Source organism: Sminthopsis crassicaudata, chromosome 2 (genome assembly GCF_048593235.1).
Source record: "Sminthopsis crassicaudata isolate SCR6 chromosome 2, ASM4859323v1, whole genome shotgun sequence".
NCBI lineage: Eukaryota > Metazoa > Chordata > Mammalia > Dasyuromorphia > Dasyuridae > Sminthopsis > Sminthopsis crassicaudata.
The window spans coordinates 433,451,018-433,476,950 of record NC_133618.1 but is presented as its reverse complement, the minus strand read 5'-3'; the positions used below and the strand labels follow the sequence as shown (position 1 = coordinate 433,476,950).

Below are 25,933 nucleotides of genomic sequence, written 5' to 3'. Positions count from 1 at the left end.
ATAATCAAAAACATTAACTGCTCCTGCCTTCAAAGAGTTTACATTATATTGAGAGGATAGGAAACATGTCTTATCTAACTTTGTGTGTTCCTCATTGCTCTTCCCATAGATGCTTAACATCTTTTTCTTGATTAATTGACTGATTGATTAAAGGGACCATTAGGTGATAGGTCATATAATATCTATAAAATGGGGAAACATTTTCAGAGACATTAAGAGACTTGCCAAGAATCATACAGCTATTAAGTGTCAGAATAGTGAGTCTAACCTGGTGTTTATTGTTTATAGAAAATTCATTTCTTTTATTTATTATGCTGTCACACCCCATAATTTGTTGGAGCTAAATAAAGATCAAAATAACATTTGGTATGCAGAAGAATTCACGGGTCCCTTACTGCAACTCCATAGCTCTCCGTGGTCTTTGACTCACAGTCTGGCAACCACTGCACTAAAAAATGCTAGAATGGACTGAACTTACCATTCTGTATCAATATTCATTAGGGAAAATGGTCTATAATTTTCTTTTTCTGTTTTTTCTCTTCCTGGTTTAATTATTTGTTTTATAAAGGGAATTGATGGGACTCCTTTTTTAGTTTATTTTTCCAAATCATTTATATGGTTTTGAAATTAGTTGCTCTTTAGATGTTTGTAAAATTTACTTGTGAATTCATCTGGCCCTAGGGATTTTTTCTTAGGAAATTAATTGATGACTTATTCAACTTCTTTTTCTAAAATGGAATTATTTAAGTATTCTATTTCCTTTTGGATCCTGACAATTATTAAAAGAATTAATAAAAATTATTAAAAAGAGAGAGATTTCCTTTTATTTTAATCTGGATAATTTATATTTTTGTAAATGTTCATTCATTTCACTTAGATTATCAGATTTATTGGCATATAATTGGGTAAAATATGAGCTTATCATTCTGACCAGCAAAAAGTAGTCAATTACATTATTGTGTTTTCTCTTTCCTCTTTTAGCTGGTATTGAAAACACAGGGACTACAGTCAATGGAGATATGTTCCAGGTAAGTAAACTGCCAAACTAGAGTTAAACAAAGTTTCCTGGGTGGTGGCCTGGGTTCAGGCATCTCTTTTAGGTCTATTCATTAGTTCCTATGAGATTTTGTTTTAAAGAGTAGAAAGAATGCCTTCCTCTGTAGCTCTCATTCACTAATAATGATCAGGGGATTGGGATGGTCATGTCACCAAACCGCATGATTAGAAATATGTCTCTTCATCCTAGTCTGTGCCCAATTCTCATCAATGGCTATTATTTCCATAACCTGACCTGCTTCCATAACCTTTGCACCCCTATAGATACTCATGAACCAATTTGGATCCCACCAATCAATCAACATTTATCAAATACCTATTTTGTGAAAAACATTGTTCTAGGTACTGAAAATAAGAGACAAAAATGAAACAGTCCTTGCCTTCAAGGAGGTTATATTCTATGAAGTAAATATGAATATGTATGTGTATAAACATATATAAAACAAATTAATAAATACAAAGATCATTTGGGAAAGTAAGCACAACTAGGTGGGAGATTGCAAAAGATCTCATAAAGAAGTTGGCACTTAGGCACTGAAGAAAACCAGGGCTTCTAAGAAGCAGAGATGAGAAGGAAGTGCATTCTAGTCTTGGAAGACAGCCTCTATAGAAGCATGGAGCCAAGAGATGTAGCATCATGTATGATGAACTGTAAGACTACCAGTTTAGCTAGAATGAAGAGTACATGAATAGGAGCACTTTGTAAAAAGACTGTTGGAATAGGTTGGGGTTAGGCTATACAGAGTTTTTAGTGTGAAACAAAGGAATTAATATTTGATTCTAGATGTAATAGGAAGCCACTGGACTTTATTGAGTAGGGGAATATCATGGTTGTACCTAACACTTAGAAAAACCATTTTGCCAAACCTACAGAAGGCAAATTCAAGAGGATAAAAACTTGAGGCAAAGAGACTGATTTGGAGACTATTAAAATAATCGAGGTGTAAGTTAAGGGATTATTAAAGGAACTATTTGAAATTTTGTTGGACCATATCCCTGAAAATCAGCATCTGGAATTTTAGGTTCTAAGCTCCTAGAAGCCATTTTCTATAATAATCTAGATTAGCAGTTCTTCCTTGGAATTCATTTCTGGACTTTGCTACATACAGTGTCACACGGGGTCAGAGTAGCACTTCCTAGTACAAAATAAACATATGACAAATTCACAACGGCTGTTCTCTCTGCCGAAAGGGACATTTAGTTAGAAGAACTTACAGACAAAATAAGAGATAAAATAGTTCACCAGGAGTGGCAAATAGGAAACAGAGCTGGAAGAGTTATAGTTAGAGCGAGGGAAAGGCAATTTTCCCAGGGAACTCATGATTAACCAGGAGAAAAGAATGTCCCATGAGGTGGGAGTGAGCACGGTAGAGCCACAGAGGAGTTTAGCAGACTAACCAGAGTTAGCGAGAGTAAGGAAAAAGACGTCATTAGAGGGAAGGCACTGTGAGGGGGAGAGAATAACCTCATAGTGGGCTTAATCCTGAAAAGAACTCAGCAACAATTTTCATCATAAGCAGATCTTTTATACAGGAAATACAGCCTTGAGGTTTCTTGGGGAAACTAGGAAAGAAGCTGGAATTCAGAGGGAGGGATCAAGGAGAAGGAGAAGTGCCTGGGAGTCCAGAGTGGGGGTCTGAAGAGGATCCAGATGGAATACCTGGCAGACCAGGCTCCAGACCTGTCTTAATCTAATCAACATCTCCAAAGGTGGTTTAAAGATACCCAGAGATTGGGAGGTGGACAATGGAGGTAGATAAAAAATTCTTTCCTCACAACACTAAACAAACAGGACAGTCTGGGATTTGATCATATCTGATAACATCTGGTTTGACTTCTTCCTGATGGGAAGAGTAAGTCCACATCACTACGTTGAGGTGTGAGAAATGAGGGTTGAGAGATCTCTTGATAGCAGTGAATCCCCTGGTCAGTCAAAAGAATTTGCAAACCCCAATGAATACAGGCTCAAGGTTTGTGGCAAGATTGGATTTATTATGCTAAGAAAAGCTTTCTCAGAAGGAAAACTCCTGTTAGAAATTTTGCAAAAATGGGTTTACACTGAGAAGCAACTCAGTGGGCATTCCTGATTAGGAATTAGCAGAGATGGATTGACAGGTCTTGGGTTTTATTGGGTTTGCCCTTTCCCCTAGCTGGGGAGCAGTTCCAGGGACTAATCTTCAACTCAATAGAGGATGCTGACCATGCTCCAGGCCAAAATTTCCAGTTGAATGGGATTACTTATCTGGGAGTTTCCCCTAGGAGGGTGGGGCTCCTCCCAGAGGTTGAGAGGGTTTGAGACTCTGGACCACCTTTACCCCAAAGATTAAAGGGGACACAGTTTACATCAACATCACTACCATTCTTCCAGAAATCCAAGAGTTCAACCTTGGAATCATCCTTCTTACCACATCTCTTATTCCACATATGTAATCAGTCAGTATGATGAGGGCAAGGATACCAAAGAACAGGTTTGGCAGGAACGGATGAGGTTTCCCTGTTCTCCAAGGCCCGAGTTCGAAGTGAAGGAATTTCCTCGAAGTGAAAGAATTTTGCTAAACTCAAAGGCTGTGCTAAAAAACTTTTATTGTTAAAGAAAACACCAAGAGACACTTTCTTGGCCAGCAAATCATTCTCAAGAGAGAAGTGATCTGCAAAAAGACATTTTCTGAAGATCCATTTTATACATGAGTCTAAGAATTTACATCCTGTTAGTCTTCTTCCAAGCACTTATGCAGGACCATTTGGGTTTGTATATCAAAGGAGACATTTTCTGAAGACTCATTTTATGCATGAGTTTAAGAGAATCCTGTCTCCAGAGCATGAGAGACCATTTGGTTTTGTATATACATTTTGTTGGTGATTTTACATAACTTTACAGGGCTGTCTCAGTTCAGAGTTTTACTTTCATTAAGCACATCTTGAAAAGTCTTCCTCCATACTGTCTTTGGCATCTGCTCCCTTCTCACAACTCTTAGTCATATGAAAATGGACCTCATCTTAGTACATACTTCATCACTTATCATTGGTTTACTGCTATAAGCTCCTAATTATCTCTTCATCTCTCTTCCAAACAGCTGTCAAAGTTTTATTACTAAAACTCAGGTCTAATAATGTCACTCCTCTTTTATAAATTCTAATTACTCACTATTATCTTGAAGATTAACTACAAATTCCACTTTTTGGTATATAAAGTCCTTCAAAATCTAGAATTCAACAAAGGCCTATTGCAACAAAGGAACAAAAAGACCGCACAACATAACCAATACCCTTCCATGTTTGCCTCAGAGAGTAGCTATTGGAATTCAAATAGGGCCCATTGCAACAAAGGCCCACTTAAATTCAACAAAACCCTTCTCCAGTCAAGCCCTTTCCCTATAGCCCACCTAGACACTGTGTTGCTAGCAGGAACATGGCCTTTTGCTGGGGTCTTATTGACCCCATCACCATTGATAACAAACTTGGGCCTTGTGACTAAAGAACAAGCGGAATAAAAATACTGACCTTGGGTAGATTTATAATGCAAAATGGGAATTTGTGACTTTTAACCACCATTTCCAGTTTCCTATGTATCAAATCTCAGTCCTACCACTTCTGAGATGAGTGAATGACCTTTGACAAGTCACTTATCATCTTACAGCATCAGAGGAAAGATGACATATTGGAAAAAGAAGAGGATTTTGCAATAAGGGAGTTAGAAGCTCAAATCTCTGGCCTGTAACTTAGTGACTTGGTGACTTTTGGCAAGTAGCCTTATTTGTAAAAAAAAAAAAAAAAAAAAAAAAAAAAAAGCAGCTTTGGCTAGATGACCTTTAATAAGTCTTCTAGCACTGAATCTAGAATCTATGATTCAGATATTTCCCCTTTAAAATGGGAACAGAAGAGCACATATGAGGAACAGCAAGAAGCTCAATTTGTCTACATTGTTGTTGAAGGAAGTAATGTACAAGTCACTTAATCTCTCACAGACTCAGCTGTTTTGTTTGAAAAGTGGAGATAATAATAACACCTATTAGGTGACATAGTGGTTAGAGTATTGAACCTGGAATCAGGAAAACTTCACTTCCTAAGTTTAAATTTGGTCTCCCCCAGTGGGAAATTTTTAACCTTACATAAGAAAATATAATTTTCTGTTAAGTTAAACTAACCAGATACATCAAGTGTTTTGTAGCCATAAGGCATTTTATAAATACATCATATTAAAATAATAATAATTTAATATTTGTTGAATACCTACTATGTTCTCAAGACAGAAGCATACAAATCAACAAGCATTTATTAAAATATCTAATATGTGCATGCTTCTGTGCTAGGTGCTGGGGATATGCAAACACAAATGAAATATACTTTGTCATTAACTTAAATGATATTAGGGAAAACAACATATGCACATATAAAGTAAATACAGAAGATGTATACAGTAATTTTTTGAGAGTGGAAGGGACTGCCATCTAGGAAGGGGATTCTTATAGGAGGTAGTGCTTGAATTAAGCTTGAAGAAAGAATAAAATATAATTCTTATTCCTTAAACATTCACAGTCCCTTGGAGAATATACATCTTTCCAACTAAGAAATAATATAAAGCTCCTATTACCTCCAGGATGAAACTAGGATATTTACTAGTAATAATTATCATTTATATAATACATAAGTTTTACATCTCAATTTACATATGTTATCTCATTTGATTCTCACAGCAATCCTATGAGGTGGTGTTGTTCAGTCACATCCATCATGTCTGACTCTTTATGACCCCATTTTGGATTTTTTTGGCAAAGATCCTGAAGTGGTTTGCTATTTTCTTCTCCAGCTCATTTTATAGATGAGGAAACTGAGGCAAACAGGGTTAAGTGACTTGTCCATGGCCACACAGCTGCTCAAGTGTCAGAGAGCAAATTTAAACTTAGGAAGTGAAGTTTTCCTGATTCCAGGTTCAGTACTCTAACCACTGTCACCTAATAGGTGTTATTATTATTTCCACTTTCAAACAAGACAGCTTTGTCTGTGAGAGATTAAGTGACTTGTACATTACTTCAACAACAATGTAGACAAATTGAGCTTCTTGCTGTTCCTCATATGTGCCCTTCTATTTCTTGCCTCCGTATCTGCACTTGTTGTTCCTCTTGCCTAAAAGGCCCTCTCTTTCTCCATCTTTTAGACTAAACTCATGTAATTCTTTCTAAATGTAATTCTTTTTCTGATCCTCCCATCTTCAACTATCTCTCTTTCCTGGATCCCATCAACTTCTTATTTCTTTTATACATGTGTGTATGTGTATGTGTATTGTTTGCTTTGGATATACTATAAGATAAACTCCTTGAGAGTGGAGGGACCACTTTTAATTTTGTCTCTTTATCCCCAGTATATCTACAGTACTTAACACCTGCTGAAGTAGAAGCTTAATAAATGCTTTTTGAGATATGGTATATAGGTATATACACCTCTAATCCTAAATATTGGGGAGAAGTTACTGATCAGGTGTCCACACTGAATTTGGCAATATATAGCAATATAGCAAGCTCCTCAGAGCAGGGTTCCACCAAGGAAGGATAAACCAGCCCAGATTAGAAAGCTTTGAGAAAATTAAATTGATTCTATTTTGCAATTTATTCTATTCTGTATAAACCACTGACATCTTGTATAACTACTTACATCATGTTTTACTGTCTCTAGGCTAAGTTTAGAAGTTGTTTTTCTGTTAATCACTTCAATTCAAAGAAGTCTGGTCAGTTGTCTTTGTACCCCTAACTGGCATTGCAAGTAGTAAGTAAATCAATCAGGACTTAACTAGTGAAAGATTGTTGCTAGCCCTGCATTTCCCATTTCCAGTTGGGATGCTTCAGACTTTTTAGCCAATCACATTGATGCTGCTTTCTAGTTTTTAAAGTTTCTCCTTTTGTTTATAAAAATGAGTGTTAGCTTTGTGCTTTGTTAATTAATCATACTCAGAGCTTTGTCTCTCAGTTTACTTTAATTTCAATTGCAAAAGTTCCCATGCCAATCAGAGTCCATGAATAGCTAGCTTTTGCATTTCTAGCCTTGACAAATTTAAGGGAGACCTAGACTTTATTTTTTTTTTAATTTTTAAAAGATGTTTAGTTCCAAATTTTCTTTCTCCCTCTTCTCATACCTAGGGTCATGCAAAACGTCTTTCCACATTAGCTGTGTTATAGTGGGGAAAAAAGGCAAGAAAAATAAAGAAAATATGCTTCCCTCCCTACTCAAGAGTTCATTAGTTCTGTCTCTGGCACTGAATAGCACTTTTGTCATGAGTCCTTTGGAATTGTCATGGATTATTGTACTTATTAGAGTAGATAAGTCTTCTATTGGTGGTTATCATTATAATATTACTATTGTTATATATAATGTTCTCATGGTTTCCTTCACTCTGCATCAATTCATATACATCTTCCCAGGTTTTCTTAAACTATCCCTTTCATCATTTCTTATAGCATAATAGTATATCATGCAATCATATAGCAAAATATTCCTCAATTGATGGGTATCCCCTCGGTTTCTGATTCTTTGCCACTTCCCACACACAACTGCTTTAGATATTTTGTATATATGAAGACTCAGTCTTTAAAAAAAAACAACAACAACAAAAAAAAAAAAAAACACTTGATCTATTGAATGATAGATTGGTTATATAATTTAAGGTCTAAAGTTACAATGGGCAAGAAAAAAGAGAGAGTTGCACTGGAAATTGAGGACTTATGCCTACCTTGAAGGGCATTTAAAAACTTCAGTCACAATTAAATTTAGATTCAGAAGCTTTCAGCTTTATTCACAACCTTTCCCTTCAACCCTCTTCCAATCTGTCATATCCTCCCAACCAAGCAAATACTCCCAACCTATAAGGCCAAGTCCAAGGCCAAAGAAGATAACGTGGACTCCAATGATGGTTCCTGTGAAAGTGGCACCTAAATCCAGACATCCTGCTCTCAACCCTTCTTCAATCTTCAAGCAAACTCACTCTCTGAGTTTGGCTTCTGGGAAATCAATCAATTAAGTACCTACTGTAAACTAAGCTGGGAGAAATAAAAAGAGGCAAAAGAAATAGTCCCATCCTCAAGGAGTTTACAGTTTAATAGGGAAGACAACATGTAAACAAATGTACACAAAACAGTCTATATAGAGAGGATAAATAGGAAATAACAGAGTGAAGACACTGGAATTAAGAGGAGTGAGAGAAGACTTCCTGTAGAAAGCAGAATTTTAGTTGGGATTGAAAGGAAGCACTTGAAGTAGAAGAAGGAGTGTTTTAGTTATAGACAGAGAAAATGCCCACAGAGCTGGAATAATCTTATTTATGGAACAACCAAGAAGCCAATATTACTAGATCAGAGTATATATAGGAGAATGGAAAAATAAGAGGGGGTTAGGCTATAAAAGGTTTTGAAGGCAAAACATAGCATTTTGTATTTGATCCTAGAGACAGTAGGGTGCCACTGGAGTTTATTGAGTTGGGGATGACATGATTAGACCTGCACCTGAGGAAAATCACTTTACTGGCTGAATGGAGAATAGTAGAGTGGGGAGACATTTATGGCAGGAAGATCCCCTAGCAGGCTATTGTAATAATACAGATGTAAGGTGATAAGGGTTTATATTAAAGTATGGCAGTATCAGAGGAGGGATGGGAGTATATTCAAGAGGTGTTGCAAAGGTGAAACTTATAGGTATTGGTAATAGGCTATCAGGGTGTGAGGTAACTCATGGAGTGTGAGCCTAAGGGACTGGAAGAATAGTGTTGCCCTCTGTAATAATAGAGAAGTAGGGAAAAGATGAAGACGGTGGTGGTTGTTTTTTGGGGTGGGGAGATGTGATGGTAATAACGAGTTCCATTTCGAAACATTAAGATCTCTACTAGACATCCAGTTTGAGATGTTTAAAAAGCAATTGGAGATAAAAGATTGAGGTCAGCAGAGAGACCACTGCTATTACACAAAGCCCATCCATCCAAAATTATGCAGATCATGACAGGAAAGTAGTAGTGATTTCATAGAGTAGCTCCTCAGTCTCCTTCACTACATTCTGTCTAGGGACTAACCTCAGGTTGCCAGAGACATAAAAAGAATCTTGTCTAAAAATGGAAAGTTGTGTTAAATCAAAATGATTAGGAAAGGGGCTTGTAAGGGGCCTATATTCTTCCTGATAACTCTCACTTGCTATACTAGAAATGGCTCTACCCAGACTGATGTGAACTGGTTTCTATCAATAGCCTGGCCATTTCTGAGGAGCCCTTTAACTTCTCTTGACACCCACAAAAAACGCTTGGAGCAGTGAGGTCATCACCAAGGAGAGACAAGATGAGAACTAGGGGAACAGACATTCATACATTAGGGCAAAATTGGGACTGAATTTATAAACCAGACCTTACACAAAATCCCTTATTCTCCATTTTTTCAATGCACAGATATCAGGCTCTTTGATAACTTTCTTTTTCTTTTTGTAAATTGAAGTTTATCTTTTTTTCTCAAATAATAATCTATTTTATTCCTTTCCACTCCTACTGAAAAAAAGACAAAACAAAACCCTTGTAACAAATATATATAGTCAACAAATTCTCTCATTAGTCATGAACAAAAAATGTTTTAATCCATTCTGTTGTCCATCATGTCTTCCTCAGAATGTGGGTAGCATATTTATCCTAAGGCCTCCAGAATCTTGGTAGGCCATTGCACTGATTAGAATTCTTAAATCTAAAAGTTTTAAAGTTGTTTATCTTCACAATATGTTGTTATTACATAATGTGTTCTGATTCTACCCATTTAAATCTATATTAATTCAAACAAATACTCCCAGACTTCTCTAAAGCAATCATTTGAATCATTTCTTATAGCACAATAGCATTCCATTACATTCATAGGTCAAATTTTGCTCATCCATCATCTCATTGTTTGGTATCCTATTTGTTTCTTTTACTTCATAAAAATAACTGCTAAAAATATTTTTGTCCATAAAGGTCCATTGATCTTTTTGGGGCAAAAGGCTTACTAATAGAAATACACAGTTTAGTAACTTTGTGAACAAAATTCCAAGTCCATCATAACTTCCCTAGAAGGGCAAAAAAAGGGCAGGGAATAAGCATCTATATAGTACTGCTGCTTGTCAGGTCCTATGCTTAGCACTTTATAAACATCTCACTTGATCCTCCCAATAATAATCTCTCAAATCTGGTGTTGTCCACATGTAAAATGTATGGGATTACCTGCCATGGGGGGAGGGAGTGGAGGGAGGGAGGGGATAATTTGGAAAAATGAATTTAAAAAAAAATCTGGTGTTGTCACTATCCATATTTTATTGTTGAGAAAATTGAGGCAGACAGACCTGAAATGATTTGTCCAGGGTCATACAGCTAAAAAGTATCCAAGAGTGGATTTGAACTGAGATCTTTCTGATGCAGACCCAGTGGTCTATCCACTGTACTATTCAGCTGCCCAAGGACTAATCAGATTCTGTAGCATCAGGGAATCAACTTATTCTGATTATATTCTCCATTTTTCTGATTCTGGGCAAGAATAGATTTTGCAGCTGATCCATACATACAGCCTGGTTCTAACCTATGGTATACTGGTAAGAGCAATGTCCCCTAGTCCTTGAGACTTTTTGCCCCAGGGCTGTAGATAGATGGCAGCTATAAGATTCTACTTACATTGGTTCCAAAGGCAGGAAGACCTGAATTCAAATCCTCCCCAAGTCATTTACTAGCTGTGTGACCTTAGGCTGCTTCAATATCCTCAACTGTAAAATGGACATAAAAACAGTACCTACCATCTAAGGTAATTGTAAGGGTCAAATGAAATGATGCTTATACAGTATTTAGCACAGTGCCTGGAACATAGTAGACACTGAATGTCTCCTTTCTTTCTTTCCTTCCTTTTAGAGGTCCCAAAACTCGGAGAGATCTTTATAAGCCCACGAAGGACTAGAGATGGTTTTTGGTTGTTGTTGTTGTTGCTGTTGTTTTTTTGGGGGTGCATCTTCCATGGGGCAGCCCAGGTAGGGGAAGCCTCTTTACCCCTAATCCCAGGAGTTAGTTTATAGATTAGCTGGATGAAGTGTCTGTAAAATCTGTAAAATGAGGGGATTGAACTAGATCACCTTTAAGGTCCCTTACCAATTTAAAATAATGATCTTATGATGTATGTGTTTGTGTGTGTGCAAATCCCTCCTAGGAAGCCAATGGTCCTTCTGATGGCTATGCTGCTGTAGCCCAGGCAGACAGGCTGAGCCAGGAACCAGAGAGCATCAGAAAGTGGAGAGAGGAGCAGAAGAAGCGTTTACAAGAGCTAGGTGAGGGTAGGGGGAAGCCTCCCGGGGCCTGGCAGCTTGGTCTGTCTCTGGTGCAATGGGGCCCTTGCAGGGGATGGCATTTCTGTTTATATTGTTGCCTCTTCTATGCTCTGACACACTGACCTGCCCTGGGAAATTGGGGAGGGCATGAGACACGGGGGGAAGGGATTTTTTTTGGGGGGGAGTCAGGCCTCAGGGGATACCCTTCAGTGGCTCCCTGCACTTAATCCTCTGTTTGAACCCTAGATGCAGCTTCTAAGGTGACTGAGCAAGAATGGCGGGAGAAGGCAAAGAGGGACCTTGAAGAATGGAATGTGCGACAGAATGAGCAGGTGGAGAAAAACAAAGTCAGCAACAGGTATGAGGTATAAGAAGCATTTGGGGAGGGGGCCTGGGGTGCAGAAGTTTGTGGAGAGGGCAAGGGGCATATGGGGAAGGGACATGTGGACAAGGAGGTAGCTCAAAGAAAGAGAGGGGTTTGGGAGAGTAGAAGGTGTTTGAGAAGGTGGAAGAATTTGAGGAATCTGGATAGGAGGGCACAGGGGTATCTGGGAAGGCAAGGGGTATTGGGAGGATTGAGGTGGGAGAGTAGGGGATATTGAAGAGAATGAGGGCAAGAGGGAAAAGAGTATTCAAGAGCAATATGGAAGGGTATGAGTAGGAGGGCAGATTGTATCTGTAAGAAGGGGATTTCTGGGAGGATGAAAGGTATTTGGGAAGGCAGAGAGAGACCAACTAAACAGGCTTTCTTTTCTAATCAGAAGAGGAGCCTCCTTGGCCCTTCACTACAACTCAACCACATTATAATGGTCCTATTTCTTTCTTCAAAGATACAACTCTTCCCAGATATTCAGCTGTACATCCTTTTCCTGCCCCGTAGGGAATTGGGAACTGGCCACTGCTTACTGCTGAAATGGAAAGAGTTCCTAAGAAGTTAATGGGGCCATCTGATGGTCTCTGGAGGCCAAAGGCCCTGCCCTGTTGCAAAACTGGAGATGGCCTAGAACTCTATTAGACCAGGACACAACTGTGGGGAGCTCAGACACTGCGCTGGGGTCTCTTCCCTGCTCCTTCCAGGATTGCCTGCTTTGACACTAACTGAAAAGATCGGATTTGAAAAACTTTCTCCCTTTCTTCTTTCCTCCCTTCATATTAAGGGCTGTGAGTAGCCTGCTGCCTTCCCAAATGGGCTGGTGCTTCTAACATCCCCTGGGCTTCAGTAACTAATGTTATCTTTCTCTTTAACCTTTCTGCCTGCCTCTTTCTTCTCATCCTGTCTTCCCCTGCCTAACCCTTCCCCTCAAGGATCGCTGACAAAGCATTCTACCAGCAACCAGATGCTGACATCATAGGTTACGTGTACGTGTCTCCTTTGCTTACCTGTCCCAAGAGCAGCTTGGGGAGGAGAGAGATGTGTTGGGTGAGGTTCCTGATGAATGGCCACAGCTGCCTGATGCTTCCTGCATACCTGAGCCTGAGAGGCCAAAGAAACATGGCAGGGCTTAGTGGGGGAACCATATGGGAGCTATAATTCTATTTATAGATGACAACATCTAATAATAATAGGGATAGGGACTGGACCAGTGATTTCATCATTTTAAGTAAGTGCTGGAGGAGAAAAATTTCTAAGAATTTGTTGTTGTTCAGTTGTGACCAACTCTTTATGACCCTATTTGGGATTTTCTTGGCAAAAACACTGGAGTGGTTTGCCATCTCCTTCTCCAGATCATTTTTCAAATGAGGAAACTGAGGCACACAAGTTAAGTTACTTGCTTAGGGTCACATAGCTAATAATTTCTCTGAGCCAGATTTGAACTCAGGTCTCCCTGACTTCAGGCCTGGCACTCCATCCTCTGCACCATGTAGCTGACTAAACAATTCAGGAAGGCATCTTCTATGCAACAGTCCCCAAGAAGTGGGAATTGAATGCAGGTCTTCCTAGCTCTGGAGTCCACTGTCTGTCCGCCATTCCTTGTTGCTTCTGTGACGACAATGACAGTGGTGGTGGTAATGATGACACACGTTGACCATAGTTTCCATTTTTGTCATACTTTAAGGTTTACAATGAGTGTTCAGTTTTCCTCATCACAGCCCTTAGTGAAGCTGAAATTCCATGACCTCCGGGCCCCCTAGGATGGAGTGGGGAGGGTTCTTTGGCACAGCAAGATAACCTTGAGAGTTAAAGTGTGGCTCCAAGGGAAACCCAGTACAACACTCTTGCTTGGGTCAGGAGGAGGAGAAAGCAAACCTAGGAGAAGCTGACCTAAATAGGGGGAAGTCTGTAGCGGAGCATCCTGAGACTACTTCTGGCTCTGTTCCTTTCAATATTTTTATCAATGCCTGGACAAAGGCATGGATGGAATGCTTAACAAATCTGCAAATGATATAAAACTTGAAAGCCTATCTAATTGTCAATCATCATTCAAAACATATTTGTTAAATATCTATATATGCCATCAGGCAGGCACTGTATTAAGTGCTGCGAAGAGAAAGATAGACAAAAATCAGCCCCTGTTCTCAAGAAACTAAGTATAATGGGAGAGACACCAGGAAAACAACTATGGACAGAAAAACAATATACCTGATACATAGGAAATAATCAACAAAAGGAAGGCAGTAATATGAATGGGGCTTGGGAAAAGCTTTGCTGCTACTTAAAGGATGCCAGGGAAACCAGGAAGTGGAGATGAGGAGGGAGAATATTCTAGATATGGGAAATAACTGGTAAAAATGCCTGAAGTTAGGAGATGGAGTCTCCTGTTCAAGGACCAGCAAGGAAACTGTTGTCTCTGGGCAGTATAATAAGGGTGTGAGGTATAAGAAGACTGGAAAGGGAAGAGGGGCCTCTTAAAGGGCTTTAAAAACCAAACAAGGAATTTCCTATTTGTTCCTAGAGGTCCTGGAGTTTGTTGAGTTTGGTGGAGTAGAGAGAAGTGATGGGCAGACTTTTGGTCCTGGTCAGACCTGGGCTTTTGGAAAATCACTTTGACTTGGCTGGAAAGATTGGAGCAGGGAGCTTATAGTAGGCAGATAACACAGCAGGCTACTCCAACAGTCCAGATGTGAGGTAATGAGGGCCTGCCCCAAGATTTCTAGCAGTATCAGAGAAGGGGGAATATGTGAGAGAAATTCTGAAGGTAAAATCAATAGAGCTTGTCAATAAATTAGATATGGGGTATGACAGAGAGTAAGGAGTCCAAGATAACATTCAGATTTCTAGCCTGGGTGATTGCATATTGGTACTTTCAGTATTGATAGGAAAATTAGGGAAAGAGAAAAGTTTGGGATGGGGGGGAATATTTAGGGATGGGGAAAAAAATTCCATTTTGAACATGCTGTTTAAGATGTCTATAAGACATTCAATTCAAGATGTCCAATGGGTGGTTAGAAATGTAAGACTGGAGATCATCAAAGAGAATAAGACCAGATAAGTAGATTTGGGAATCAAGGAAAATAGTGTCAAGAAAGAGATAGATGCTAGTTCCATTATCCACTTCAGTAAGGTCACATCTGGAATATTATATCCAGTTCTAATGACTTCATTTTAGGGAAAATATTGATAAGTTAGAGCACATTGGGTAGGAAGGGCAAGGTACTACTAGGATGATGAGAATTGAGAACAAGATACAAAGAATTGGTTGAATGAATTGGAAAAGAGGGAAGCTGTCTTCGAAAATTTGGAGGGCTGTTATATGGCTATTATGTGGATACTTATTCTACTTGGTTTGGGGACAGAACAAGAGCAATGGGTAGAAGCTATAGGGAGAAAAATTTTGACTTGCTGTGAAGAAAAAATTCCTCTAAGTAGAACTGTCTAAAAATGGAATAGACTGCCTGATGTTCCTTATCCCTGATAGATGACCACTTAAAAGACTTGATAAAGAGGAGGTTCTTTTTTAGATACGTAGGCTAATGCTTTCTAAAGCCCCTTTTAGCTCTAAAATTCTGGGGTGATATAAAACTAGTAATAAGTGATTTGAGACCAGAAAGCCTTCTCTCAGCTGAAAAAAACCCCAGCATCATCAGATGTAATAAATGGATGGAATAGATAATAGGCTTCAGAAAAAAATATTTTTTCAAGATTTAGGGAAAATTTCCTGATAAGGAAAGCCAACCTCTGGGTTTCTCTTCTTTTCAGAAATAGACACAATCATTGCTGATGGGATAAATGGGTATGCTTTCCAGATCCATGTTTACTTTGTCTCCCAGATCATGAGCATCTTTTGTCTTGTAGAGTGCTTTATAATTTCCAAAGGATGTTCATATACTTCAGGTCCTAGCAACCAGTCCTGTGAGGGAGATAAGGCAAGAAAAATTTTCATCACTTTACAAATGGGAAAACCACAGCACCTAGAAATTATTTGTTTAGGCTCACATAGCTAGTTTGGACTATAATCCAGATTTTACCAAATTTCAGGCCTGATCTGGAAGGTCACAGGACTTAGAGCTAGAGGGGAATCTTAGGACACAGAATATTAGAACAAGGAGGAGCCACAGTGATCAATTGTTTTAACTCTCTCCTTTTGCAAATGAGGTTAACCAAACAGGCTAAGTTACCTATGGAAGGCTATTTAGATTGTAAGGAAAAGATCAGGGTTCAAACTCACTTCTTTTAACTATTTCTAATATATCTTGAAGCCTCACTCCCATCCTCCTTGTGATATACACAGATTCTCTATCAACATCATCTTATAATATTGCATTCCATCATAGAAATGACCCTGGGCTCTCAGAACCTCAGCCAGCCCAATATAAGTGCTGGTGAATCCTATCTAGCTGCCAAGTCTGAGTATAGGAATGATGGATTGTATCTGTCATCTCCAGATGAGCCAACCTAAGTGTGGAGAGCTACACGTGGTATATGGTTAATAAGTGCTGCTTGAATTGAATTGAGAGCCTTATCACCAAGATGTTGGCCACTGAATTATTTTTTTCCATGAGCCCATGGAACCACATGATAAGTTGTAAAGTTGTTGCTATCTGCATGGGTGGATGAGGTACTCACTAATGAAATCCTTAAGACTTAAGTGGTCCTCAAACTTTTTAAATAGAGGGCCAGTTTACTATTCCTCAGACTGCTGGAGGGCCGGACTATAGTAAAAACAAAAACTCACACTCTGTCTCTGCCCCTCAGCCCATTTGCCATAACCCGGATGGGCCGTAGTTTGAGAACCCCTGCAAGTATTTAAGAAAGCTCAAGTTTTTCTAAATGAAATGTTCTTTCTGTTAGAACTAGCTTTCCCTCAGTGCTGGGAGTTACTTGGAAACTGAGAAGGGGTCTTTTTAGGACTCTTTTTGTCCAAAATAGAGCAATGCATAGAAGACTAAATCATCCAGGAAATTCTAAGATTTAGACCAATGGACCAATGATTAGATAATTCAGTGACATTAGACAAGCATTTATTAAGAGCCCTAACAATCACTGTGCTACATATTGGGATACAAAAACAAGACAAAATCATTTCTGCCTTCAAGCAATTATGGAATGAGGAAGAAAGGGAGAAAACAACCTGTACTGAAGTTAACACATACTCACATAAATAATGGGGAAAGGAAATATGACTTGGATTTAATATAAAGAGCAGGGGTTCCAGAAGGCACAGAGGACAAAATAGGTAAGGAAAATTGGGTATTGGGGAGCTGGGGGGACTGGTGAAGGGAAAGATCTTTGGCCTAGATAAAACAATTTACAGGGATTCTTTAGCAGGAAGATTTCCCAAAACCCAGAATGGAATTTGCCTTATAGGTATCTAATCTAGGCCATACCAGAACCATATATCTATTTCCTGTACTACTGCCCTGAAAAGTGGTCATCTAGCCTAGCTTGAGGAAGCTTTCTGCAACAGCTCATTCCATTTGTAGATTGTAAGTTTTAGGCTAAAAATATCACTTGAAAAGATCTGTGAATAGGGCCAGATACCAAGGTAGGAACACACAACAACCTGGAGTCAGAGGCCTTGAGTTTGAACACTAGCTCTTCTGTTTACTAGCTATGTGACCATGAACAAATCCTTTCCCTTTTATGGACCCCAATTTCTTTGTATGTGAAATGAGAAAGTTGGAATCTATGGGGTCCTTTCCAGCTTTAACACTGGTTGATTTTGTGAATGAGACTATCATCTCAAAGAATCCATCAGGGAATGTCAGATACAAGATTCTTTTATAGGGTGACAAGAACAATGACATAATGGGGAAGGTACCTGGATGGGGATGACATAATGGGGGGAGGAACCTGGGATGAGAATGACATAATGGAGGCAGGCACTTAGGATGACATAATGGAGGGAGGAACTGGAGAGGCTCCTGATATTCTAATGATGTCTAAAATGGATATGTCTAATATGGGATAAAGACCTTTATCCCATAAATATTAAGAGGGAAGACCTATAGCAGAAGGTCTAAGATATAAGACCTTTATCCTAACATTAAGAGGGAATGGTTATAACCTGAGGCAGAGTAACTGAATAGGACAATTAGGGAAACTGGGTCAGGATATTTTGTTTAGATGCTCTTACATACTCTGGGGGAGTGGTGAGTCCTAGCTGTGTCTTTCCTTCCTGCAGAGCATCCGAAGAGGCCTTCCTGAAGGAGTCTAAGGAAGAGGTACCTGGCACAGAATGGGAGAAGGTGGCCCAGCTGTGTGACTTCAACCCCAAGAGCAGCAGGCAGTGCAAGGATGTATCCCGTATGCGATCTATGCTCATCTCCCTGAAACAAAACCCATTGTCCCGCTAGGCACCCTTCCAGGATTACCAAAGAGCAGAGGGCGAGGAGGCCGAGGCAGAGGAAGAAGAGAGGAGGGAAGGGGAAGCCGCTCCTCCAATAGCCACAGCACAAAATGTTTAGTCTCCCCCATCCTTTGGGGCAAAGGGAGCCCTCTCCCTGCCTCTTCCTTCTCAAATTCACCACCTTAAATGTCATATATACCATTGGTTTGCTGAGTCATGACCACTAAGTCTCCCCGGTCTTTTATTTTTCTTGGTTTAAAGGTTGTATTGTTAACTCTTTTTACACTTATTTATTATCATTCTTATATCTTTGGAAGTTACAATCTAAGCCGTGCTGCCATTTGTATTGGTCCCTTCCTACTACCTGTGTGACCTTTGCAAAGTCCTTTCTTTCTCCAGGCTTCAGTTTACTCATCTGTTATACAAGAGGGTTTCACTAGATGACCTCAAGGTCATTTCTTGCTCTAAATCATATTAATCTTGCTCAGCTCCATGACCTTCTTGGATTTCCAAGAGCACATGCCATTTAAAGCATGTGAGAATCACTTACAGCTTTTCTGGCCCTTGCTGGTATCCCCAGACATCTGCTGTAGTGTTCCCAGTTTTAGAGAGCATCTCATTGGTCAGAGGCCATTCTAATGGGAGATGCTGAATCATGACTGAAATTAACTCTTTCAGACCCATCTTGTAAAAATGGAGAAATAATCAACCATGGTCAGGTAAGGAATCAATTGATCCAGCAATCAACCAACCAATGAGCACTGATTGTTTACCACATGTCAGACACTGTTAGGTACTTCAGATACAAGTACAAAAGACAGTTCCTGCCCTCAAAGAGCTTATATTCCTTTAGAGAAATAAGACATGTTCACAGATAAGGATATATAGGGTGTTTACAAAATAAATGCAATGAGGTTGGAAAGAAAATGAAGTAGGAAAAATGGAAATAGTGAGAATTCAGGAAAGAGAAGGAACAGAAGAGGCAAGACTAAGTTGTTCTATTGGTGGTTTCCTCTGAACTTAGCTGAAAAGAGGGGGTGGTCTTAGTCCTATAAAAATTTTTGAGCAATTATAGGTTCTCCTGATTCAGAACTGACTCTCCCAGGCCTCCCAGAAAAGTAATGAACTAGAAGAAAGACTAACATTTCTTTGAACAGGAAGAGGTAGCTATAATGGTCAATGGTGGATATTCACTACATATTACTTAGCACATACTATTGCCTTCACGCCCCATTACACTATCCATTCTTTAAGCCTCTTCCCTCATGAGGGAGCAGGAAAAGCATCCTTTTTTTTTTTTTTTTTTTTTTTAATCTGATTAACTTAGGTTATATTAAGTAAAGGTTTGACTATTCTAGGTTTGATATTTTCTATTCTTTTCCATTTCCATGACCATGGCCAGGCCCTAGCTGGGTGATACCATTTTTCTCAATAACTGTCATCCTTGCCTTTTCCTTGACCATAATCCCAGCCTTCTTGATAAGAGCCCAAGTCTCCTGCTTGAGTAGAACCTTAGCCTCTGTCTTGGTTATAGCTCCAGCCTTCTCAACTAATCAATTTATCAACGAGAATTTATTATGCACCTACATTAACCAGGTACTGTGCTGGATATTGGAGATATAAAGATAAAAGAAGGCTCATGTCCTCAAAGAGCTTATATCCTACCAGGGTGACAGCATGCTCACTCTCACTCACAAACACATACAGGATGTACACAAAATACAAAGAATATGGGACAATTGGGAGAACAAGGAATGTCCTTGGTAGAGAAGGCACTTAAGCTGAGCCTTGAAGGCTGTCAGAGATTCTGAGAAAAAGAAGTAAAGAGAGAATTCTCCTCATGGGGTACATTCTACAAAGTCTCAAGGATGGGAAATAGGTCCTGTACCAGTGAGCTAGTTTGATTAAAATAGAGATTATTTGAGGAGAGGTAAAGTGTAATCAACCTCAATTCATTTCATCACACATTTTAAAAGTTTTTGCTGTGTGCAAAACTCTGTAGTTTAAGTTGGGCAAAATTTGAAAAGTATGTGCAGAGCTGACAGTTTAGGAGTACAGAACACATGTAGACAGACAGCAAGCTATCTATGCTATCTAGTATGTGAGGGTAAACAGGAAGGTCATTAACCAGGGGCACAGGATTAGCTTCCTGAAGGGACCAGCATAAAATTTAATACTTTTTTACAAAATCAAGTTTTTTAGATGGTGGTTCTCTCAGCTAACCAGATGAGAGAACACAGTGCTCAACACAGTTCTCATCCATACTTCCTCAGACACAGTGGTGGACATCTTTTTTTTTCTGAATTATAAGAAGCTTTCTTTGACCATCCAGAAAGCCTGATTTCCAGACTTTGGGTATCAATGCTAGGCAGATAACCCCCAGATATGAGATGATGCATGATTGATTAAGCTTTGAAGACTAGATCACACTGAAGAGTTATCTTTCCTCCAAGTCTGATTTTAGTGTTTTAGTAATTCTCCAGTAGTCAAAGGTTCCTTCTGTCCACTTCTACCTGGTCACATCCTTGCTAGATGCAATGTTGTCCTTCATGATTAATTTCTTAGGAAATTGGTACCAAATGGCCATTGACAGCCATCAGAAAATTCTGAAATAAACTCTGCTCCTGGCTTCCTTCTACTACTCTGATAAAATTAAGTAATATCTTGTGCTGATGCTGGGCCAGAATAGTTAGAAACACATCATAGAGAATGGCAATTTCAATGAGTTGTATCATTGCCTCGCTTTTGTCTCTGTGAGCCTATTTCAAATCTATTATATAAAAATAAATTGAAGCCATAGAAAAAAAGAAATGTATTTCCCCAGTTATAAGGTCAATAAACCAACTGACATTAGGGGTCTATTATGGGCCAGACACTGTGTTAAGAGCTTTGGAATACAAAAAGAGGCAATAGTAGTCCCTTGTCCTCAAGAAGCTAAGGAGGGAGACAACATATCATATATATGCATATACACAAGGAAAACTGGAAAATAATTGAGAGAAGCCACTAAAAAGAAAGGTTAGAAAAAACTTCCTGTAAAATAAGAGACTTTAGTTAGGACTTAAAGCTGGACAAGCCTGCAGAACTGAGGAGGGACAGTGTTCTAGGAAGGGGGGCAACCAGAGACAATGCCCAGAGCTAAGTGTGTTTTGTTTTGATTCAGGTGGAAGGTCAGTGATTTTGTCTATGCTTTTCCACATTGAGTACTTGGCTGTGGCTGTCCTTTCAACCCACTCTGATTTCCCTAATGCTCAGTAGACAGATGTCAAGATTACGGAAGTCTAGGTACAAATGACCAAGCAAATGCTTAAAAGTGGGGGCAAAAGCCAAACTCAGGTTGGAGATCAGATGATAATCATGTATATTTAGATAAACTTTGATTTATTCCTTCTACATTTACTGAGTATGTGTCATATGCAGAATCTTATGCACAGGGTTAGTGTTATAGTTTAGGCAACTCATGGTCAACACTTCGTCACCTTTAGTAAGAGGAAAAGACAGAACTAGAAAGCTGTAATAGTTTTACATGACAAGTGCCATCAGAAAGGTACCAAGTACTTACTACATAAAGTCCTCGGGGAAGTTATTTCCCTGAAGAGACTCAGAAAACTGGAGGAGGCATTTATTATTACAAAGTACTCTACAGATATCTCATTTGATTCTGACAAAACAATCTCTTGAGGTAGGTAGCACAAGGATTATTGCTTTCATTTTATAGATGAGCAAACTGAAGCCCTGAAAAGGGAAGTGAATGGCCCAAGGTCACACAACTCCTAAGTAGCACAGCTGAAAAATGAACCCAGGTCTTAAGAAAAGTGCTTTATAAGCCCCAAGGTCATATATAAATGTGAGTATTATTCTGATTCCAAGTCTAATGTTCTTTGTACTTCGCCATGTTCTTTTCTCATCCTGCTAATTCCTGAGATGGGGTGGGGTAACAGAAGAAATTAAGGAAAGTAGATTTCAAATCCACCTTTATCTTTTTATTCTTCAAGCACAGTGATATTTCACTCCATAGTACTCTCTAAAATCTTCCCTTTGTGAGATCAAAGTGCTTATATTTTCACCTTACAGCAATGCCTACTTCATTACTGCTTTGCAGCAATCTCACCAATTTGTAGGTACTTACCTTTTCTCATAGTCCAGTGAGAAGCAAGAAAATATTAGGATGCTACTTTTCAGAGGAAACAAAAGCTCAGCAAGGTTAAGTGACTTGTTGCATAGCTAACATCAGTGCCAAGATTCAAACACAGGTCCCTATCTCTTAAGTCCAAAGCTATACTTGTTAGGATTACTAGGTGAGAATTCAGGTTGTCTGGACAGTAACAAGGTGAGAATTCAGGTTGACTTGACAGTTCTCTGGCTCAGACCTTTGGCTTGGGCCTTTAAAGGGAGTTTACACCTTAGGAATTCTAAAAGGAGCAAGCTCATTGGTTGGAGTTACTTCTTCCCAGAAGCCCTTGCATTATCCCACACCCATTCTCTGGGAGGATAAAAGAGGACAGCACTCCAGAAAGAGGAGAAGACTGCACTACATCAGGCTTGATGGGGCTCTCTGCAGGAAGGGAAGTCACTTCTCTGGACAAGAGTTAACGGCAACTGTCTGGAGACAACGGTTCTCTACAGGAAGAAGAATCTGTCCAAGAGATTTGAGTTGACACAGCAGATCTCTTCCAAGAGAGTGATTGGCAGCTTCTGGAGACAACAGCACATTACATATACTCTATACTGTACAACTTCAGAGAATTCAGGATTTGAGAATTAGGAGGAAGTTTCTTCCCATCTACTGCCAGAATCCCTCTATGAATATTTGTCAAGCTCTCCTAGTTTCCCTTTTGAACAGCAACAGCAGACGTCAAAGAATTCTGAGGAAAATTCATCCAAGCCCAGCTCCATCTTTGCTTACCTCAAGAGGACTTCAGAGGTCATCTAGTCTAGTATTTTACAGATGAGAAAAAACTGAGCTCATTTAATCTTAGATGACTTATATATTGCCCTGATATAAATATGTAATATCTTGTGCAGTGTTTAGTGGTTCTGAAAAATATTCACAAGGAAAAATGTAATTTCTCCCCCCTCCCCTGAGGCTGGGGTTAAGTGACTTGCCCAGGGTCACACAGCTAGGAAGTATCAAGTGTCTGAGATCAGATTTAAACTTGGGTCCTCCTGACTTCAGGGCTGGTGCTCTATCCACTGCGCCACCTAGCAGCCCCTAAATGTAATATTCTTCTCTAAAATGTAATATTCTCTGGGAGGTTTCTAGGGGGGCTTCTGGGAACAGCCTTAGTTTCAGTTCAGTAATCATCTCCAATGCAGCCAGGTATTAGAGTCCAAATCCGCCTATTGTCTCCTTCACTTGCGGCTCAGCTAGTTTTTCTGGATCTTGGTTTCAGTGTTCTCCACAGGACTGCCTTCTCTAGCTTCTGAATCTCCCCGACTGAATCCTGGCTGAGGCTTCCAGAGCTTCTAGTGCACTTGTCCTTCTGGCCCTGACAGCTTCTTCTTACATGCCCCACACTGAGTATACACCAATCATTATATCACTAGGAAACCATTATTTGTTGTAGGACTAAATCAATGCTAAACTAGATTTAACCATTCTCTCAATTCCACTTAGTACACCTTGCTTCAAGTTCTGGCCCATAACAGAAAAAGAAAAAGTTAGTTTCAAGAGGGAAAATCTCTTTAGGTGCTCATTGATATAGACTAAATCATCTTTATTTCTTAGCACTTCATGAATTACTCTAGCCAAAAAAAAAAGAAAATCATTTGATGGACTACCTTTAGGGAATGAGCTTCTCCGAACTTAACTAGGCTTATCCTCATGACAGACATCCATTAAAAACTTTGAACGTGGCCTGATGAGGGAAGGAGAGCAAGAATTATTACTCATGCCCATTTTACAGATAAGGAAAGAGGTTAGACATGTTCGTTGGTTTCCCTGAGTCGGGAAGCTAGTTGGTAGACTTGGGACCAGAGTTGCTGAATTTGAGTCCAATTCTCTTACCTGAAAGACTTGAGAAAAGTATCACTGTTCTTGAAGTGAATGCTCTGAATCCTCTGGATCTCTTTTGGTAGGTTTATAGATTTAAAGCTGAACAGGACCTCAGGGGTCATCCAGTCCAGCATTTACAGATGAGAAAAACTGGCCCAGAGGATTTTAGATGAACAAGGGTAGTGAGCAGAGCCGGGTTTCAGATCCGAGTCTTCCCATCCTAAATCCGCAGCTCCATTCACAGACCACACACCTCCATTTGTAAAACAAGGGGACAAAACTAAATATATCTCAACTTCTGACCCAGCTCCCACATACTTTTCTATTACTGAATCAGACTATACATAGATCAGAGAACTGAGTTTGAAGTTGAATTCATAGCGCTCTGGTCAAACAAGTCTGGGCACGCCAGCAGGGGAAAACATCAGTAAGAGCTCGGGATTGTTATTCTGACATATATTCAACTTTTCTGTTACTTGGTTTTCTCATCTGTGAAAGGAAGTTACTCACCCTCTCTACTTTGCACAGCCATTGTGAGAAAAGCGTACCGTACACACCGAGGAATTAAGAATAATTATTATATTTATTGTATATCTATTAGATCCGCATGGTTGATACAATGAGGACTATCAGGTAAAGAACTGGCAAAAAAAAATGAAGACAAGTTCTGTTCTCAAATCCAAACTCATTTCATTCTTTAATGAAAAAATCCATTACATCGTCAAAGTTCCGCCTGAGAGAAACGCAGGACTCACTCAGTACCGTCGGATATGGTCTCAGCACAGAGCCAAGGAGCTCCTCCATTTCCCCCTGGAAAGCTGCTTGGATCCCTCTCGAGTACGGGGCCGCCGCTCTCAGTGGGGCCTGGGGGCCTTCATGGCCGACACTACCAAGCCCCCGAGGATGGCCATCACCGTAAAGCCCTGAGCCAGGATCCTGGTCCGCATCATCAGCTGGGATCTCTGGCTGTTGCCCCGGTGAAAGCAGTATAGTCCGTAAGAGAGGGCCCCGGCTGTGGCCAGACAACCTGCGGGGACAGGGGAAAGTTCAGCCCAAAGAATTCATCAACACGCATTTGTTCAATATCGTCCGTGTCAAACGCAGCGCTAAGGATACAAAGATGACCATGTTTATGCTCAAGAAGTTTAAATTATAAAGTAAGATACACACAAAGCAGAAGACACGCATTCTTCATAACGCTACTTTGGAAGCTGAGGAAATAAAAATTTCTCCTTCCCCTCCCACCGCCACACTCAAAGAGGGGCGTGACTGGAAGCTCTCTCGGCTGTTTCCTCCACACCTTCCGGTACTTAAGCTGATAGCTCCCGGCACCGCTGGGGCGGCTGCAGGTCTCCTTCAGCCACGCGCCGTTAGTATTCCCGGCCTAGAGCTGGACGCCGGGGGTGCCCACAGAGCGGAGGGGGAAACACGTCCCACACCGCGGAGTCAAGGTGGGGGGGAGGGGAGATAGCGCAGGGGTGACCTTGTGGGCTCCCCCCCACTGGCATGCGCTTCCCACCCGGCTTCCTCCTCCCTCGCCCCCTCCTCAGATCTGGCTGTCCAGTCCCGACCCTTACCTAGGGGTACCACCGGGTTCTCGCCGATCTTGCGCATTAATTTGTCCCTGAAGCTCTCATCCCGGAACCGCTGCGAGGTGGGGCTGAAGCCCTCAATAACAGGGGGGTGTGCGGGGTCAAAAGTCACCTTGGGAGTCACCGACCCAGAAGATGACATCGCAGCAGACAACGACAAATAGGCCCGCGGAGCACCTCAAACTCAGGCCTTTCTCGCCCGCCCCTTCCTCTTCCGCTGTCAAAAACTAGTGGACAAATCACCGCAGCGGAGGGAGCGGAATCCG

The 25,933-nt window shown here is 40.2% G+C and overlaps 2 protein-coding genes across 3 annotated transcripts in view; one reads left to right on the top strand and one right to left on the bottom strand.

Moving 5' to 3' along the window:
• The window catches only part of CLTB (clathrin light chain B), a 35,069-nt gene extending 13,126 nt beyond the window's left edge, over positions 1-21,943 (top strand). The window contains exons 2-6 of one of the 2 annotated variants that reach the window (XM_074292174.1): positions 982-1,028; positions 11,235-11,352; positions 11,599-11,710; positions 12,658-12,711; positions 17,916-18,359. In XM_074292174.1, coding sequence (XP_074148275.1) covers positions 982-1,028; positions 11,235-11,352; positions 11,599-11,710; positions 12,658-12,711; positions 17,916-18,087 — 503 coding nt within the window. In that variant the 3' untranslated portion in view covers positions 18,088-18,359. Of the gene's footprint in view, positions 1-981; positions 1,029-11,234; positions 11,353-11,598; positions 11,711-12,657; positions 12,712-17,915 lie in introns of both variants that reach the window. The other variant, XM_074292175.1, reaches the window with a different exon arrangement.
• A 2,696-nt stretch (positions 21,944-24,639) lies between these two features.
• Positions 24,640-25,915, bottom strand: HIGD2A (HIG1 hypoxia inducible domain family member 2A). The gene is made up of 2 exons (XM_074292177.1): positions 25,653-25,915; positions 24,640-25,102 (listed from the first exon to the last, which is right to left on the bottom strand). The coding sequence occupies exons 1-2, from the start codon at positions 25,807-25,809 to the stop codon at positions 24,930-24,932; spliced, it is 330 nt and encodes a 109-aa protein (XP_074148278.1). The 5' UTR covers positions 25,810-25,915; the 3' UTR covers positions 24,640-24,929.
• Positions 25,916-25,933: the final 18 nt, after the last annotated feature.

Coding starts and splice junctions, on each gene's coding strand:
- HIGD2A (XM_074292177.1), bottom strand. CDS start 25,809: ATGTCATCTTCTGGGTCGGTGACTCCCAAGGTGACTTTTGACCCCGCA. Junction 25,103..25,652: donor GAACCCGGTGGTACCCCTAG/GTAAGGGTCGGG, acceptor CTGTCCCCGCAG/GTTGTCTGGCCACAGCCGGG.